The sequence below is a fragment of the Artibeus jamaicensis genome, unplaced genomic scaffold (genome assembly GCF_021234435.1).
Source record: "Artibeus jamaicensis isolate MK-2021 breed Jamaican fruit bat unplaced genomic scaffold, CSHL_Jam_final contig_659, whole genome shotgun sequence".
Taxonomy (NCBI): domain Eukaryota; kingdom Metazoa; phylum Chordata; class Mammalia; order Chiroptera; family Phyllostomidae; genus Artibeus; species Artibeus jamaicensis.
In genome coordinates this window covers 1021693-1036557 of record NW_026521916.1, presented here as the reverse complement: position 1 = coordinate 1036557, position 14865 = coordinate 1021693, and the positions used below count along the sequence as shown (strand labels likewise).

Genomic DNA, 14865 nt, shown 5'->3' with positions numbered 1-14865 from the left:
TGGGATGATATGTGGCTAATTGAATGAAGTAATATTTGAAAGGCTAAGTGCCAAGAAGGGTAAAACCAAAAGAGAAAGACAGCTATCTGCTCGTGAAGCCAACACTGACTCACTTTCACTCCCAATCCTGTATATGATAGTCATGAGATTAAATATAACCTGCTAGATTCTAAAGGTCAGTGATCAAACTGTGACCCCATTGTTCAAAAGAGAAAATCAGGTTTCTAGAGAAAACTTTAGCTGTTTTGTATCTGAGTAAATATTAGTAGCTGCTTTCATTTATGTAAGCATATCCTTTAATTATAAATAGAACTAGGAATTAAATACTCATTGAAATGAAACTGGGCATCTAAAAAAGTCTTTGCTGGTGAGTAACTTTGAAACTTTATCTTGGAAAATGGTAAGTAAAGAAAGATAGATTTTGAAGAGCACATAGTGGTATGGTGCCTAAACTAATGGAAAGGCCAACTTTTAAATATCTGACATAATGACTTATGATATGGCAGAAGTAACTTTATAATAATTGGGATACAATGTAGGTAAAATATGATTTGTCTTATATCGAGATACTAACAAATATTCTATTATAATCTAGCAATGAGACTTGCACTTTTCATTCTTACTAGGATTTCTTCTTTAGCCTGGTAAGTCTGACTAATCCTTTCTCAGACTGTTCATAAATTTTATAGTTAGCTAACAGTCCTTTGATTAATATTTCTGTGAAATCACAAGTAGAGTCATATTCCTGACCAATCACTGCTTTTCTTGGAGAATATATTTCTTTCTCTTTTCCCAAAAGGTCATGACTTCTGTACATAAATTGCTAATTATACCTCAGTTTAGCCAAATGTTCTGGCCTGGTCCCAGAAGAGCAAAAGAACCCATTTATTCATTTATCAAATATTGGCTGAGACCATATTATGTGTCCTGCACTGGAGTTCGAATCTGGGATCAAAAAGATGATAAAATTGTCCTTGAACTAATTTTGTTTAGGGTTGCGAAAACGTAAACTTCATAATGTTCTTCTGGCAAAGATTGACTCCTCGAATCACAAACAGGGAAGAAAATTCTGGGAAATGTAGTACAAATCAACCATGGATGACATGTGCTTTATTTTTTGAACTGGTTTCCTATGTTGACACCAGGTCGTCCTGCTTAATTTTGAACAGTGGTATAGCCAATACCTTTGGATTCAAGAATGCTGAGGTCTCGTGGCGACTTTACCTTTGGGATATTAATACAAAAACATTTATTTAGCCTCTTAAGCTTAGTCATCCATGAAGGAAGCCGCAAAAATCATGCTAATTTCTCAGAGGTCTTACGAGATTATCTAACTGACAGATTTGACTTTACTAATGAGCGATGTGCAAATATCCCACAGGTGGGATTACTTTATTTTCTCATACCAAAGAGTGACAGCCAAATGAGCATCCCAGCTTCTAAGCTCCCGCAAGTGAACTACTACTTTTCAGTGTCAGATTTCATAATGTAAGTTCTGCTCTCAGAGGGTGCTGCAGCTCACCAGGTGGCAGCTCACACTTTCAGCTTGTCTGTAGCATTTTCTGAATTACTGGGTTTCAGTTCAGTATGACATGGTTGGTGTAGGTTTCACTCCTCTTACCAAAATGTGCCCAGCATTCTCATAATGAATGTTACTCTTCTCCTTTAAATGTTCCATCCCCACCTAATAAAAAAAGTGAGGATAAATGGAAACTGTATACTTAAGGATGAAATTTTTCCTTCTCATCCGTTTCCCCCAAGTGGACCGCCAGGTTAACAAGGGCAGCTCCCCAGCTCAGCATTCTCTAAAACCTTCCTCCTTTCCATTTTATTTGGTAGGGATCCGCTTCCTGAGTCTTCACCTTTCTTATAGACACAAGTAAAGAGAACTATCATTCCGGAGACACAATATTGGTTTTAGCTAATTCCCTTCCAATAAGGAAAACGTTTGGGGCCCACGGAGCATTGCAGGGTAGGGGACTATCTCGATGTGCCCGGGACTAAAGTGACTCAAGGGATAGCCTTGGGCAAAAGAGAGGGTTGGTTAGAGAGAACAGTGGCTCTGGGGAGGCAGAACCTAAGACCGGCGGGAAAGCAGAGTCCAGCCTCCTCTCCTGGGAGGGCAGTAGGCTGTGCGGGGCCTCGGTATCCATCCAACATCTCAGCTCCTAGCAGAAGAGGAAACTGAGGCACCGCGCAGGTCTCCACAGCGTCCCGACCCCTCCCCAGAGCCCGAGTCCCTCCGGAGCAGGCCAGCTCACAGGTCCAGGCCTCAAGCTTCCTGCCCATTCTTCGCCTGCCTAGGGCGCGGCTGACGCCGCCAGGGAGGAATGCGTTTCCGGAAGCAGCAGGCAGCCGCGGCCGGAGGAGCGGGCGGGGCGTGTGGAGGAGGCAGGGCGTGCCGAGGAGGCCCTGGCCGCGGGGTCGATTCTCATCCGGAGGCCGCTCTTGGCGAGCGAGTCCCCGCCTTTCCTCCCCGAGAAGGCGGAGCCGCCGCCGCCCGCCGCGCCCGTGACTGGGAGGTCGCGCCAGCCCTCTGGAGAAGCCAAGCGGGAACCGTGGAGCAGCACGCCGGAGTTACCTCGTGAAATGGGACGGTGTCGAGAGAAGGTAGGGGCTTGGGGCGGGGGGGCGGGAGGAGCGGCCGCCTCGGGCTCGGGTGCGCAGCAGCTCGGTCGGACCTTTGTGCCGGACTGAAAATCCAGTGGTTGCTCGGGCGGGAGCGGAAGTGCGGGCCGCCAGCGTCGTTCCGGAGTTTCCGCGCAGCCCTCGCCTAGTCGGCTCCTGCTGCGGGAGGGCGCAGAACCCGTCCATCCCGGGCTGGAGGAAATGGGCTGGAGGAGATGGGAGGATTGCCGGCCTGGGAGCTGTTACTTCAAGGTTTAGGGGTTGCTAGTGAAGTACCAGGAAGCCACCCTGGCCGCTCAGACACACGCCACTCAGAGCGATCGTCGCCTGACGCGTGGCCAGGGCTCCAGTGAACCAGGGTCCCAGGGCGGAGCATGTTGCTCAAGCCCACTGGGCGTGGGCAAGTAAGGAAGAGAGTTGAGGCCGCTTCGTGAGGCCCTCGGTTGCTGAGACTGACCGGTCCCGACTGCGTCTTTGCTCTAGTGTGCGGCCCGCTGCTCTTCCTTAGCACACTGTTGAGCTCAGTGATTAACTACCACAATAAGGGAATTGTTCATCTAAAGTGCATAGTCGTGGCACCCCTCAGCATTGGACCGGGGAGTGTAGGCTGGACCCGGCCGCCGTTGGGCACCGGGAGAGTGCTCAGAGTAGGCGCACGGCTTTCCGTGTCCAGATATTGTACGAAAGCCGCACTGCAGCACGGGGTGTACCGCGGCCGGTGGCCAGCGCTGGGCGACCCTCTGGGTCCCCTGGTTTAATGCTCGACATGGCCCTGATCTTCTTTACTACGTGTGCCTTCTTAGGTTTCATAGTGTACAACCGGTGTTTTAAAACAGTATCATTACTTAATGCCTAAGCAGTTTTTGTTGTATAAAATTTTTGCCTTTGAGCCAAAAAACTTAGTACTAGTGGTGACTGGTTAAATGATGACACTCCTTTGGCTGTTGTTTCCTCATCTCTAAAATGGGAAGAAGAATACCTACACTAATAAAAGTAACAATTATTATAATAACTTAGTAAACACACAGAACACATCTTAGCTCTGTGCACTTTATATGTAGTATATTATTTAATCCCGGGACCTATCTAATGAGGTAGGTGCTGTTTATCCCGATTTTACAAATGAAGAAACTGAGGCACAGGGAGCAATAAGTAATTTGCATGTGGTCATCTAGCTAGTAAGTGGAGAAACCATGGGGTCTAGCTCCGGAGCCCATGTTTGAATTAACAGGTTACCTTCAATAACTACAGTGTAGTTATGAAAATCAAATGTAAAACACTTGGAGTCAGTGTTCAAGAGTTTACTCCTTTTTGGTATATCAAAAAGATTTTTAAAACTCAGAATGTAATAGATAAAAATCACTGGGAAGTTTTCTTTGGGTCTGCATTCCACATAGATATTTAGGTGCATAGAATTGCTGAATTGTTTTTGACCCTTTTGATGGCAGAGAAATACATGCTAAATGAATTTTGATTAGGTATCTTTCTTAAACTACATACAACCTATTTTATGATTGTTGTTGTTGTTATTCTGTACAATTTACCATTTATAGGAATGATTAAAGGAATTTTAGTTGGACGTTACCTAGTCTACATTTGTGGACTAGAGGGGACAAGACTCATCTAAGAATCCCACTGTAATGTTCATATTTTCAAATAATTTTGGTTTATCAATATTAAATGAGTGAAAGAAGGTGATGAATTGTTAAACAGAAAACAGATGAAACAACAGCATTTTGGTTACAGGCATTTGAGGAGAAAGCCATTTTCCTTATCCTAAAATGCAGTACAAAATGAAAGATGTTATTAGAATGCTAGTTTAAAGGATGGGATATGGTTAGTTTATTAACCATATTTACTTCTGTAAATACAAAGCAATAAACTCTAATTTAAATCATATATGTTGACTTCACAGACCTAAGGTTTTAAGTTTTAATAGTGTTGATTTTTTAATGTTCTTTTAAAAAGAATATTAAGTTCTATACTGATTGTTTTCTATTCTTCCTCAGCTGTCTTCACATGAAAATTATAGAATCAACAATAATGAAAATCACAGAATTTAGTAATTTTAACAAGCTTTTCTTCTCAACTTTTTGGTCACTCATTAAATCCACCCCAGTTTACCATCACTGAATGGATATGTAGTTCTATATCTGTGTCAGTAACTTCCTAACTGTAGGAGTGACTCTGGGGATGGACATTTGGTCACTGTATAATAATAAAATTAATCGAAAGTTTAAACATGGCTGGTTTTCATGGAATGCTTGCCACTTAATATCTTTGTTGTTTGGCTTCTTGCCAAATAAATTGTGGATCACAGCATGGGGGAGTAGTATAATATTCTATCAGAAAAAAAGTTTCCTTTAATATTTAGTCTTAACTCCACTGCTAGAGTGATGAGATGAAACATCTAACTGCTAAAAATTTCAGCACTTCGAGATCTGAGAATTTACATTTCTGAAAGTGAAACAAGCTGAACTTATGTGAGAGGATCCACATGGACTGTTGGAAAATTAGAATCTGTCAGGGTATGGGTAAAATCCTAGGGCATTGTTATAATATGCAAGTATGTAAATATCTCTTGTATTAGTAGGTCAAGTCTAACTTTAGTTACGTATTATGGATTTTTTGTTTGTTGTTGGTGGTGTTGTAGCAGTGGGAGTCTTGGGATAAGGGGGATATGTCGACATGGATAAAGTAGGGAAGCGTACATTAAAGGGTCCTGAAATAGCAGCAGTATCTATAGATGTAGAAAGTGGAAAAAAATATTACAGTATGTACCTCAGTTAAAGGAGATGCAGTCCATAAAACCCAGAACATTAGCAGCCTTAAAATATTTCAGTATGTAAGTGGGGAAAAAAAGTAATACCTCTTTTTCAGGAGCTGTATGCAAAAGGGGTCACACTATACTTGCTAAATTTGTCATCTTTTTAAAAAAATTATTTATTTTTAAAATTATTTTTCAACTACAGTATTCTTTCTTTTACTCCTTTCCCAGCCCACCCGTCCTGCCCCCCATCTCCCTTCCCACCCCCCTTAGTAGTTGTCCATGTGTCCTTCATGCTAGTTCCTATAAATCCTTCCTTTCTCCCCCCTGAAATTCCCTCCCCTCTCCCCTCTGGTCGCTGTCCCCCTGTTCTCGATTTCAGTGTCGTTGTTTTTATTTTGCTTGCTTGTTTGTTTTGTTATTTAGCTTCCTGTTAACGGTGAGATCATATGGTATTTGTCTTTCACTGCCTGGCTTATTTCACTCAGCATAATGTCATCTTTTTTAAGATGGCTAGTTCTAAGACTTTTACATAGTTAAGTTTTATTAAGAAAATAGTACAGTGTGGGTTTTTAGAAGTCAACTACCTTTAAAAGTTACTTTTTGTGGCATTAGAAGATAAAGTTAACTATATTTGGCAATATGACAAAGCATGGGTTTATCATCTCATCATGAATTATCTGCGTGTGAGTAAAACCAAACTGCTTCTAATAACCATGTACACATTTATTTATTTCTTACTGTAGAACCAATGCCATTATACAGTTTCCAAAGTGTAGGTCCCTGAGCCCCAGGGATGTGTAAAATGACTCACTGAAGTGTAGGAAGACACTTTTTGTTGTGATTTATCATATCTTACTATATTGCTGTAGACATACATGTATTTTAATTAATAAGTTAATACCCATATATATTGGGTACATATATATGCTCAAAATTTTTTAGGTAATAAAGGTGAGTGATCAAAAAGCTTTGGAGACCATTGGTATGTATAGGAGTTGATCGAGTTGGGGGGTACAAGAACTACTGTATTTAGGAGAGAGATTTGATAAAGCTTGGTGTCTGAGTTAAGAGAGGTGAGAGAAATCCAAGTGACACAGGGTTCTGGTTTGATGGTGGCATTCTCCAGGGTAGGCAATATGACCACAAGGGGGTGGTGCTGGTTGACTGAGGGAAATGATGAATGTATAATGCTGAGGGTTTTTTTTTTTTGTTGTTGTTTTTTAGGTGAAATGGGGCATACATAGGTAGAGATGTCTAGAGTGCAGAATGGGCGCTCAAAAAAAAAGAAAAAGTGTGGTTGGGATATGTAGATTTGGGAATTCTTAGTCTGTAAGTGATAGAGGAAGCATTAGGCTGCAGATGAAAATACCAACAGAACAGTGTAGAGTGAAAAGGGGCCAAGGAGAACCTGGGAACACTTATCAATCAAGGTTTGAGTAGATGCAAAGGAGTCTAAAAAAGCATTTCCCTTTCCCTGTTTCTAATTCTTTTGTTTGACAGTTTAGTGAGTGTCGGTTATTTGTGGGTTTTGCCTTTGCTTGGTGTGTATGAGGTAAAGACAGCCTTCGTAGTTTTTTGAGACAATTAGAGAAGCAGTTTGATGCAATAAAGGTTTCATGATTGGGAGGTGGGACACCTGAGTTTCAGTGCAACCTTCTAAGACTTTTGCATCTACACCAGAAAGTACTGGTCTCCACCCTTCCCTCATACTGTGAGTTGAAGGGTGGCTCCTGCTTGGCCTGAACACTGCAGAGTACAGCTCTTCTCTTCTCCCAGGAACAATCATTTTCGTTTATTGTTACCAGAAAGTGGGGAAAACCTGCCAATGCTGACCAGCCAAATCTATTACTGTTACCTCTTTGGCAGGATGTAACTCTGTTGTATATTATGTTTTAATCTATCTGGTACTGAATGCCAGTTACCTGAAAAATGCTGTGCTTGAGTGGATGTAGAGGAAGAAATTGCATCAACCTTGCTCTTGAATATATTGTGGAGTTGGGACAAATTGTATCCAATCTAGGGAAACAGCAAGTATCAAAGAATATTTTACACAATATATCATACAAGTAATATTCTCTAATAGACTTTGAGAAAAAGATTAGCACTGAAGTAAGTGCATAGGTGTGGATGGCATGTGGGTCACATATTCAAAAGACAGTTTAGTTATAAGGCAGAATCCAGTCTGATTTAGCAAATATTGTTTGACTACTTTTAACATGGAAGACCTGGATTCTTGCTCTCCAGCTCTAGTCTGGTGAGGTACACAGACATAAACACGATTAGTTACAATAGGAATTTTATAATAGACTTAAAAACAACACTTATTATGGAGCATCCATCACTAAAGGTTTGTCATTTACTGTGCTGGGCACTACGAAGAATATGTTTAAGAGCCAGTGAAGGCCAAAACAAACAAACAAACAAACAAAGCCAGAGAGGTAGAAGAAAAATTAGTGTTTAATTTTATTGTAGGGAATGTAGTTTCAATGGAGTGACAAGGAAAGTATTTGCATGAAGTTGTTGAGAAGGTACTAATTGAAGTATGCATATCACATGTCTATGTTTATCAAATGCATATGTAAATAATTTAGCGTTCATATTCTATGCAATTAGGAATAGTAATTTATTACCTCTAATATTTCGTAGCTTATGTATGATTTATTTCAAATTATTATTTTAGTGCTTCTTAAAAGGGGTGGTTCTGGGTCATCTATGATTATTGGAGGAGGTTATAGTTTGAGAAAGTGTATTTAATGTAATGTTGTATTAGGGAAACACAACAGCATATAGCTTGGTGCTTCTAAGAAGAAAATTCAGTAATCCGGTAAACTGTGATATGTATATCACTATACAGATAATTGTTGCTAAGAGATTTCACATTCATGGTCATATTTTACCCTTACAACAATTCTGAGGTAGATAATATTCCCAGCTTAGTGCTGAGTAAAATGAGAAAGTGATTTCTCCCTGTGTTTTGTTAGATTTTAAAACATTTGTTATACATTCAAATGGTAGCTACCCAGCACTGCTTGTTTTACTCCCCTGTAGGGCAGAGAGATATGACAAATGATATAGTCAACACTTAACTAAAGTTTTGGTCAAGTAAGAATTTTGGAGGGATCTACCTTAAAGGGTGGATAAAATTACACATTTGGGAACATAGCTTACAATTCTTCTTAACTGAAATTATGTGGAAGAAATCTTGCTTTCAAGTACTTCCTGATCCCACTAATCAGGATGGATTTTTTTTTTTTGCTAGCTCCATTCACAGTTATTTTTGTAAACTTGCCTCAGAGTAAAATTTTCCAACCAAATTTGTTACTTTTTCTTTTCCCCTCAAGGAAAAGGCAGCATTTATAGACATAGCAAATGTGAAGAAGGAACAGCTCACTGGGCTAATTTGAAGAGTATCAGTTGCTTGGCAATGTCACTTTTGAGTGGAAAGAGGAGCTGGGAAGAATTACCTTCAGACAACTTTTCATGCTCATTTGGGATCCGCCCTTAATAAAATGGCTCATAGCCTTGTTTCAAGTCTTTATTTTTCTGCTTGTATTTCTGCAGTCCGTCCTTCTGCAGTCTTGGAGTTTATATTGTGCCCCTTCACTAAATTTTTAAAATTTTATTTATTTTTTGTTTTTTTCTTAGATAAGACTCCTTTTCTGGCACTGGTTGCAGTTATTCCAGTTGTCTATTTATTAGATCATCATCAATAGTATCAGAATGTATCTAATTGTTTTGTATTATTTTGAATTCTGTGTGGCTCTTCTCAAACCTGCTCTTCCTGTCATGTTGTGTTCCTTGTGTTTGTAAGCTCTAACGATTTCGACGTAGGTTTCCTTCTCTGTACAACTTTCCCCCTAGTTTTGTAGTCTTTCTATTTTTGATCACTGTAAGATATATTTGAGATTTTCTAAATTCTTCAACAAGCGTATGAATTCATGTATATTTTCTCCTATTTTCAAAGAAGATTCTTCACTTTCTTTCACTTTTTGTCCTGTCTAAGTTTTTCCTAGTAAAGTTTCTTGCCCTTCCTTCCCTCCACTTTCAGTTTACTTGTCTTGGGGGCTTTTTATTTGCCAATATGCAGTATATTCTTTCTTTTTCTTTCCCTTGCACTTGAGGGCTGAGTGGTGGGTGGTGATGATTGATCTTCCATAAGCTCATTTTCTTGGAGAAGGTGGGTATTTTGTCTTCATTCTGTTATTTTGTAATTTTCTTAAAGTATATGTAGTCCTATTATGAGCTGTTCTCAGGTTTTCACATTGTATTGGGAGTCTATGCTTTGCAGCCACCAAACCATTGTTGTAGCTGATTAGTCTCAGGCTGACCTTATGACTGGATAACAAGGGGTCTGCTCTAAAAAGCATTTTTTCTTGTGGGTGGTAATAGTGAGTTTTAGTATGTTTTCTAGTTCAGAGCACTGTTCTCTTTATCTACAGTGGGTGGAAAAGTACTTCAAATGAGATGTTAGTTGCATCTTTGCCTTGGAATATGTAGCCTCTTCTCTTTCCTGTTCTCTATTTTTTTCCTTCCTTTTTCATCCTTTCTGGTAAGGTTTTGCTAATTATTAATTCTAACTTACTGTTTGGGCTATAAACACAGAGCACCTACTATTTCCTGCCAGACAAAGGGGAAAAACAAGCTTGAGTTTTAATTGTTCTTCCTGTAAGGGGAAACCTGCTCTTGCCCTGGATGAATTCACCCCCAGTTCTCACCCTCACATTTTTTTAAATTTATTTATTTTTATTGATTATGCCATTACAGTTGTTCTATTCCCCCCCTTCATTCCCCTCCACCCTACCCCCCCGTCCCCACCATTACCCCCCTTTAGTTTATGACCATGTGTCTCAAGTTCTTTAGATTCTATATTTCCCATACAATTCTTGCCCCCCCATCTATTTTCTATCTACTGCCTATGCTACTTATTTTCTGTACCTTCTCCCCCCTTCTCCTCCTCCCACTCCCGTGTTGCTAACCCTCCTTGAGATCTTCATTTCTAGGTTTCCACTCCTGATCTAGCTGTCCTTTTAGTTTGCTTTTGTTTTAGGTGTGGTTGTTAATAACTGTGAGTTTGTTGTCCTTTCACTGTTCATGTCTTTTTAATCTTTTTTTCTTAGATAAGTCCCTCTAACATTTCTTATAATAAGCGCTTGGTGATGATGAACTCCTTGAATTTGATCTTATCTGAGAAGCACTTTATCTGTCCTTCCATTCTAAATGAAAACTTTGCTGGATAGAGCAATCTTGGTTGTAGGTCTTTGGATTTCATGACTTGGAATACTTCTTTCCAGCCCCTTCTTGCCTGTAAGGTCTCTTTTGAGAAATCAGCTGACAGTCTGATGGGGACTCCCTTGTAGGTGACTGTCCCCTTATCTCTTGCTGCTTCTAGGATTCTCTCCTTCATTTTAATCTTGGCTAATGTAATTATGATGTGCCTTGGTGTGTTCCTTCTCAGGTCCAACTTCTTTGGGACTCTCTGAGCTTCCTGGATTTCCTGGAAGTCTATTTCCTTTGCCAGATTGGGGAAATTCTCCTTTATTATTTGTTCAAATAAGTTTTCCACTGGTGGCTGTTCCTCTTCCCCTTCTGGTACCCCTATAATTCGAATGTTGGAGCATTTAAATATGTCCTGGAGGTTCCTAAGACTCTCCTCATTTCTTTGAATTCTTGCTTCTTGACTCTTTTCTGTTTGGCCATTATTATGCTTTCTTCTGGTCCACTCCATTGATTTGAGTCCCAGTTTCCTTTTCATCGCTGTTGGTTTCCTGTGCAATTCCATTCATTTCAAGTAGTTTTGCCTTCATATGTTTGTCTAATTTGTGGCTATAATCAACCAGTTTTGTGAGGATCCTGATCACCAGTGTTTTAAACTGTGCGTCTGAGAGTTTTGCTATGTCTTCATTGCTTAGAGTTACGGGCTCTGGGGCTTTGAGATCTTCTTGAGCCATTTTTGGTCTGTTCGTGCCTGTTAAGTATGAGGAGTCGAGCCTTGGACTCCCAGGTCACTGGGTTGTGACACTGGGTGAGGAGAAGAGCCTTAGGTGGTTCACCAGGGCAGGGCCACTCAGAGTCGCTGGGTTATGACTCTGCATGTGGAGGCGGGTCAGAGAGGGGAAATGGCGGTGCCCTCTGCTGCTGCTCGTGCTAGGACCTGCTGGGTCCTGTCTCACCACCCACTTCCTTGCTTGTCTATCTGCACATGAATGCTTGACCACAGTCAACCCGCAGCCCTGCTCCCTTGCTGTTTCCCCGTGGTCGCTTGCTGGGTCGCTCACTAGGTCCAACCCTGTGCCTGAGTCCCTCTGACCAAGTTTTCCTGTGCAACCCCGCTCTGCCAGCTGCTGGTTTCGCCCCTTTTAACGGTCAGACTGAAGAATTTGTGGTTATCAGACTTCCGAAAAGTTCAATTTTCTGTATTCTGGCTGTGTTTTCTGTTGCTAATATTTAGTTGTCTCTAAACTTGGTTGTGTGAGAAAGCACGGCGTCTCCACCTATGCCTCCATCTTGGCGGAAGTCTCTCACCCTCACATTTGATGGTGAGAATTCAGAGAGGTCCATCTTCCACTTATGCTGTCCCATCTGATTGCTTCCTGTGTGAGATGAAGTGGGATGAAAGCAGATCCATCAGGCCTCTGATTACTGAAATCTAGAACAGACCCTGGGCCAGAACCATCCAGCTAAGATGCTCCTATACTCCTGATTCTCAGAAACTACAGAATATAACACATATTGTTGTTTTAAGCTGCTAAGTTCTGGAACAGTTTGTTATGTAACAGTAGATAAATAGAATAGAGGCATTTTCTACAGGGTAAGGGAAATTAACAGTTGCACCTGAAAATGATAGTTGAGTCACAGATTAGTGCCAGGAGTGCCCCTGGCTACCTGTGCCCTGGCTAAGGGAGTTCCTGTTATACTCCAGCTCAGAGAAGAGGATGCAGAAGAGTAAGTAGCAACAGAGCTTCCCAAACAACTTTTCTCATTAGAAACCTACTTATATTGATAGCTTGGGCATTTGAATTAGGACTGGGTTCACATCCCAGCTTTGTTACATACAGGGAGGGGCAAAAGTACATTTATAGTTATGAGTATGCAAAACACAGAGTTTATTCTTATATTATTATTAGTTATTTTTATATTATATTTTTCCCCATACAAACAACTGTAAACCTATTTCTGCCTACCCCTGTATGTCTGGTACATGGTAGACACATAATATTTATTTACTTGAATTTAATTAGTTGTATAGAATTAAAATGTGCCCTTGTGCAAACTTTTAAAGGCAGAAATCTTTCGTGGATGATTCCTTTTTGTACCAGTTGGCTTTTGGGCACCTTATTTTAAAACTTGAAACAAAAGGTGAACACACCACATTTTTTTAAAGTAATTTTCCCCGAAGTGTAATTGTTTAATTCCTACAAATGTAGTGCATATGAAGTTTTTAAAGACTTTTATCTGTAAATGTGGAAGAAAATGCCAGATGAGTTATTAGTGACATTATTAAACATTAATAAATAATAAGTGTGTATTTGAAAGTTTGAACAGGACATAAAACCATATGTAACCTTGATGAAATGTAACCTTGATGAATAGAGATGAGTTTACAATGGAAATTAAAACAGTTACATTTTTTTTAAAGATTTTATTTATTTATTTATCTTTAGAGGGGAAGGGGAGAGGGAGAGAAACATCAATGTATGGTTGCCTTTTGTGCATCCCCTGCTGGGAACTGGCCTTCAGGGAACAAGTCTGCAACCCAGGAATATGCCCTGATTGGGAATCGAACCACGATCCTCTGGTTCACAGGCCTGTGCTCAATCCACTGAGCTACACCAGCCGGGGCTTAACAGTTACAATTTTTGACAGTGGGAACAAGTGCACATATTTGTGGCTGTTAACCACTGAAATGAGATTACCTGGGGGAGGTGTTTAAGATTATTTATTGTTAAAGGAATGTATTCTGACCCCTTAGATAAAATTGAAAATGGGAAAATATGATAGTAGGGTGAAATGCTTTTGTATGAATGAGACATAGAGCCTGTGGGTGGACTCATGAGATTTAATAATTAAAATGACTTTTGTTGGCCTCCATTCAGTCTGAAAGCCTAACAGATGAATTGATAAAACATTATAGGTCCTTTCATTTATGTGCTCTGAGTCAGTTTTAACATTAAAAAGATGTTTGTTCTTTTAAAATAGTGACCAAGTAGGCCTTCAAAAAATTATAGTTTAATGAAGCATAAGGTCAGGTCACAGCTTCTGGATTCAGGTGGTCTGGTTTCAGTTCACCTGTATAACTTGGAGAAAGTATTGAACCTTTCTTTGGTTTGGTTCCACATCTGTAAAACAAAGGTAATGTCATTGCAACCTCACTTGGAGGAAATTTTAGTTGTTATTATTTTTAGTGTTATTGTTAGTATTATAGTCATTTCAAGGTGCTAAAATAAAAGGGATGTTACTTGCTGGTACAAAATTCAGCATATTGTGTTCTTGTCTGTGCCTGGTGTATGCCTAGCCTGGCCCTGTAATAAACAAGTAGATCTTGTTCTAGTAGTCCTTAGCGGGCAGCAGTCCCCTGGATGAAATCAAATAGTGGCCAGCATTCTGATTCAAATTTCTACTAGTTAGATGTTCTTTTTCAGGATAATTTTATTATTTTTAGCCTCTTCTATGTTTGCTTCCTCATGAGAGGAAAAAGCCTCACATCGTTCTTTTTTAATTTAATTTTTTTATTAGTTATGTTATTGCCACCCTGATCTTTTTTTAAGGTGGTCTGTGATATTAACATTCAGAAATACCCGTATTTTGTCCAGTATAGCCGCTACACAAAACACCGAGGCTTTGCTGCTGTTATTTATTTTAAATACAAATTTTAGGAACCTGGACTTCCACCAAGATGGAGGCGTAGGTGGAAACACCTTGCATCCTCGCACAACCAAATCTAAAAACAATAAAGTTTTAACAACAATAAATGCACGCAAACCACACAGAAAATCGACAGTACAGAGTCCGAAAACAACGAAATGCTCAGCTAAACCGGTAAGAGGGGCGAAGCCAGCAGCGGAGCAGGTTGGCCAAAAAGATCCCCGACAGGGATGGTGCGCAAGCAGCCGAAGGCACCAATCCCAGGTGCGGGGCTACCTATGGGTGGACACAGGGAAGAGGCGCGGCTGGCTGTCTGTGGTGGGTCAAGCGTTTGGGTGCAGATAAACCAGTGAAGAGGCGAGCATTGAGACCTCATGGTGCAGGGTGGCAGGCTCGCACATTTCCGCTCAGATAAACAGGCGGGGGTGGGGGGCAAGCAGTGGGACGGACTGGGCCAGCGGAGAGGACCACCATTGCTCCCTCTCTGACCCCGCCCCCACATACAGAATCACAAACCAGTGACCTGGGTGGCCCCTCCCTGGTAAACAACTAAGGCTTCAATCCTCATACGTAACAGGCACAAACAGTTAAAAACATGGCTCAAG

The 14865-nt window shown here is 40.7% G+C and overlaps 1 protein-coding gene across 2 annotated transcripts in view; it reads left to right on the top strand.

The window, feature by feature from the left end:
* Positions 1-2483: 2483 nt before the first annotated feature.
* ITGB1 (integrin subunit beta 1) overlaps positions 2484-14865 on the top strand; it is a 52997-nt gene continuing 40615 nt past the window's right edge. For both annotated transcript variants that reach the window (XM_037137006.2, XM_053670975.1), the window contains exon 1: positions 2484-2610. In XM_037137006.2, the coding sequence (XP_036992901.2) occupies positions 2590-2610 (21 nt within the window). In that variant the 5' untranslated portion in view covers positions 2484-2589. The remainder of the gene's footprint in view (positions 2611-14865) is intronic.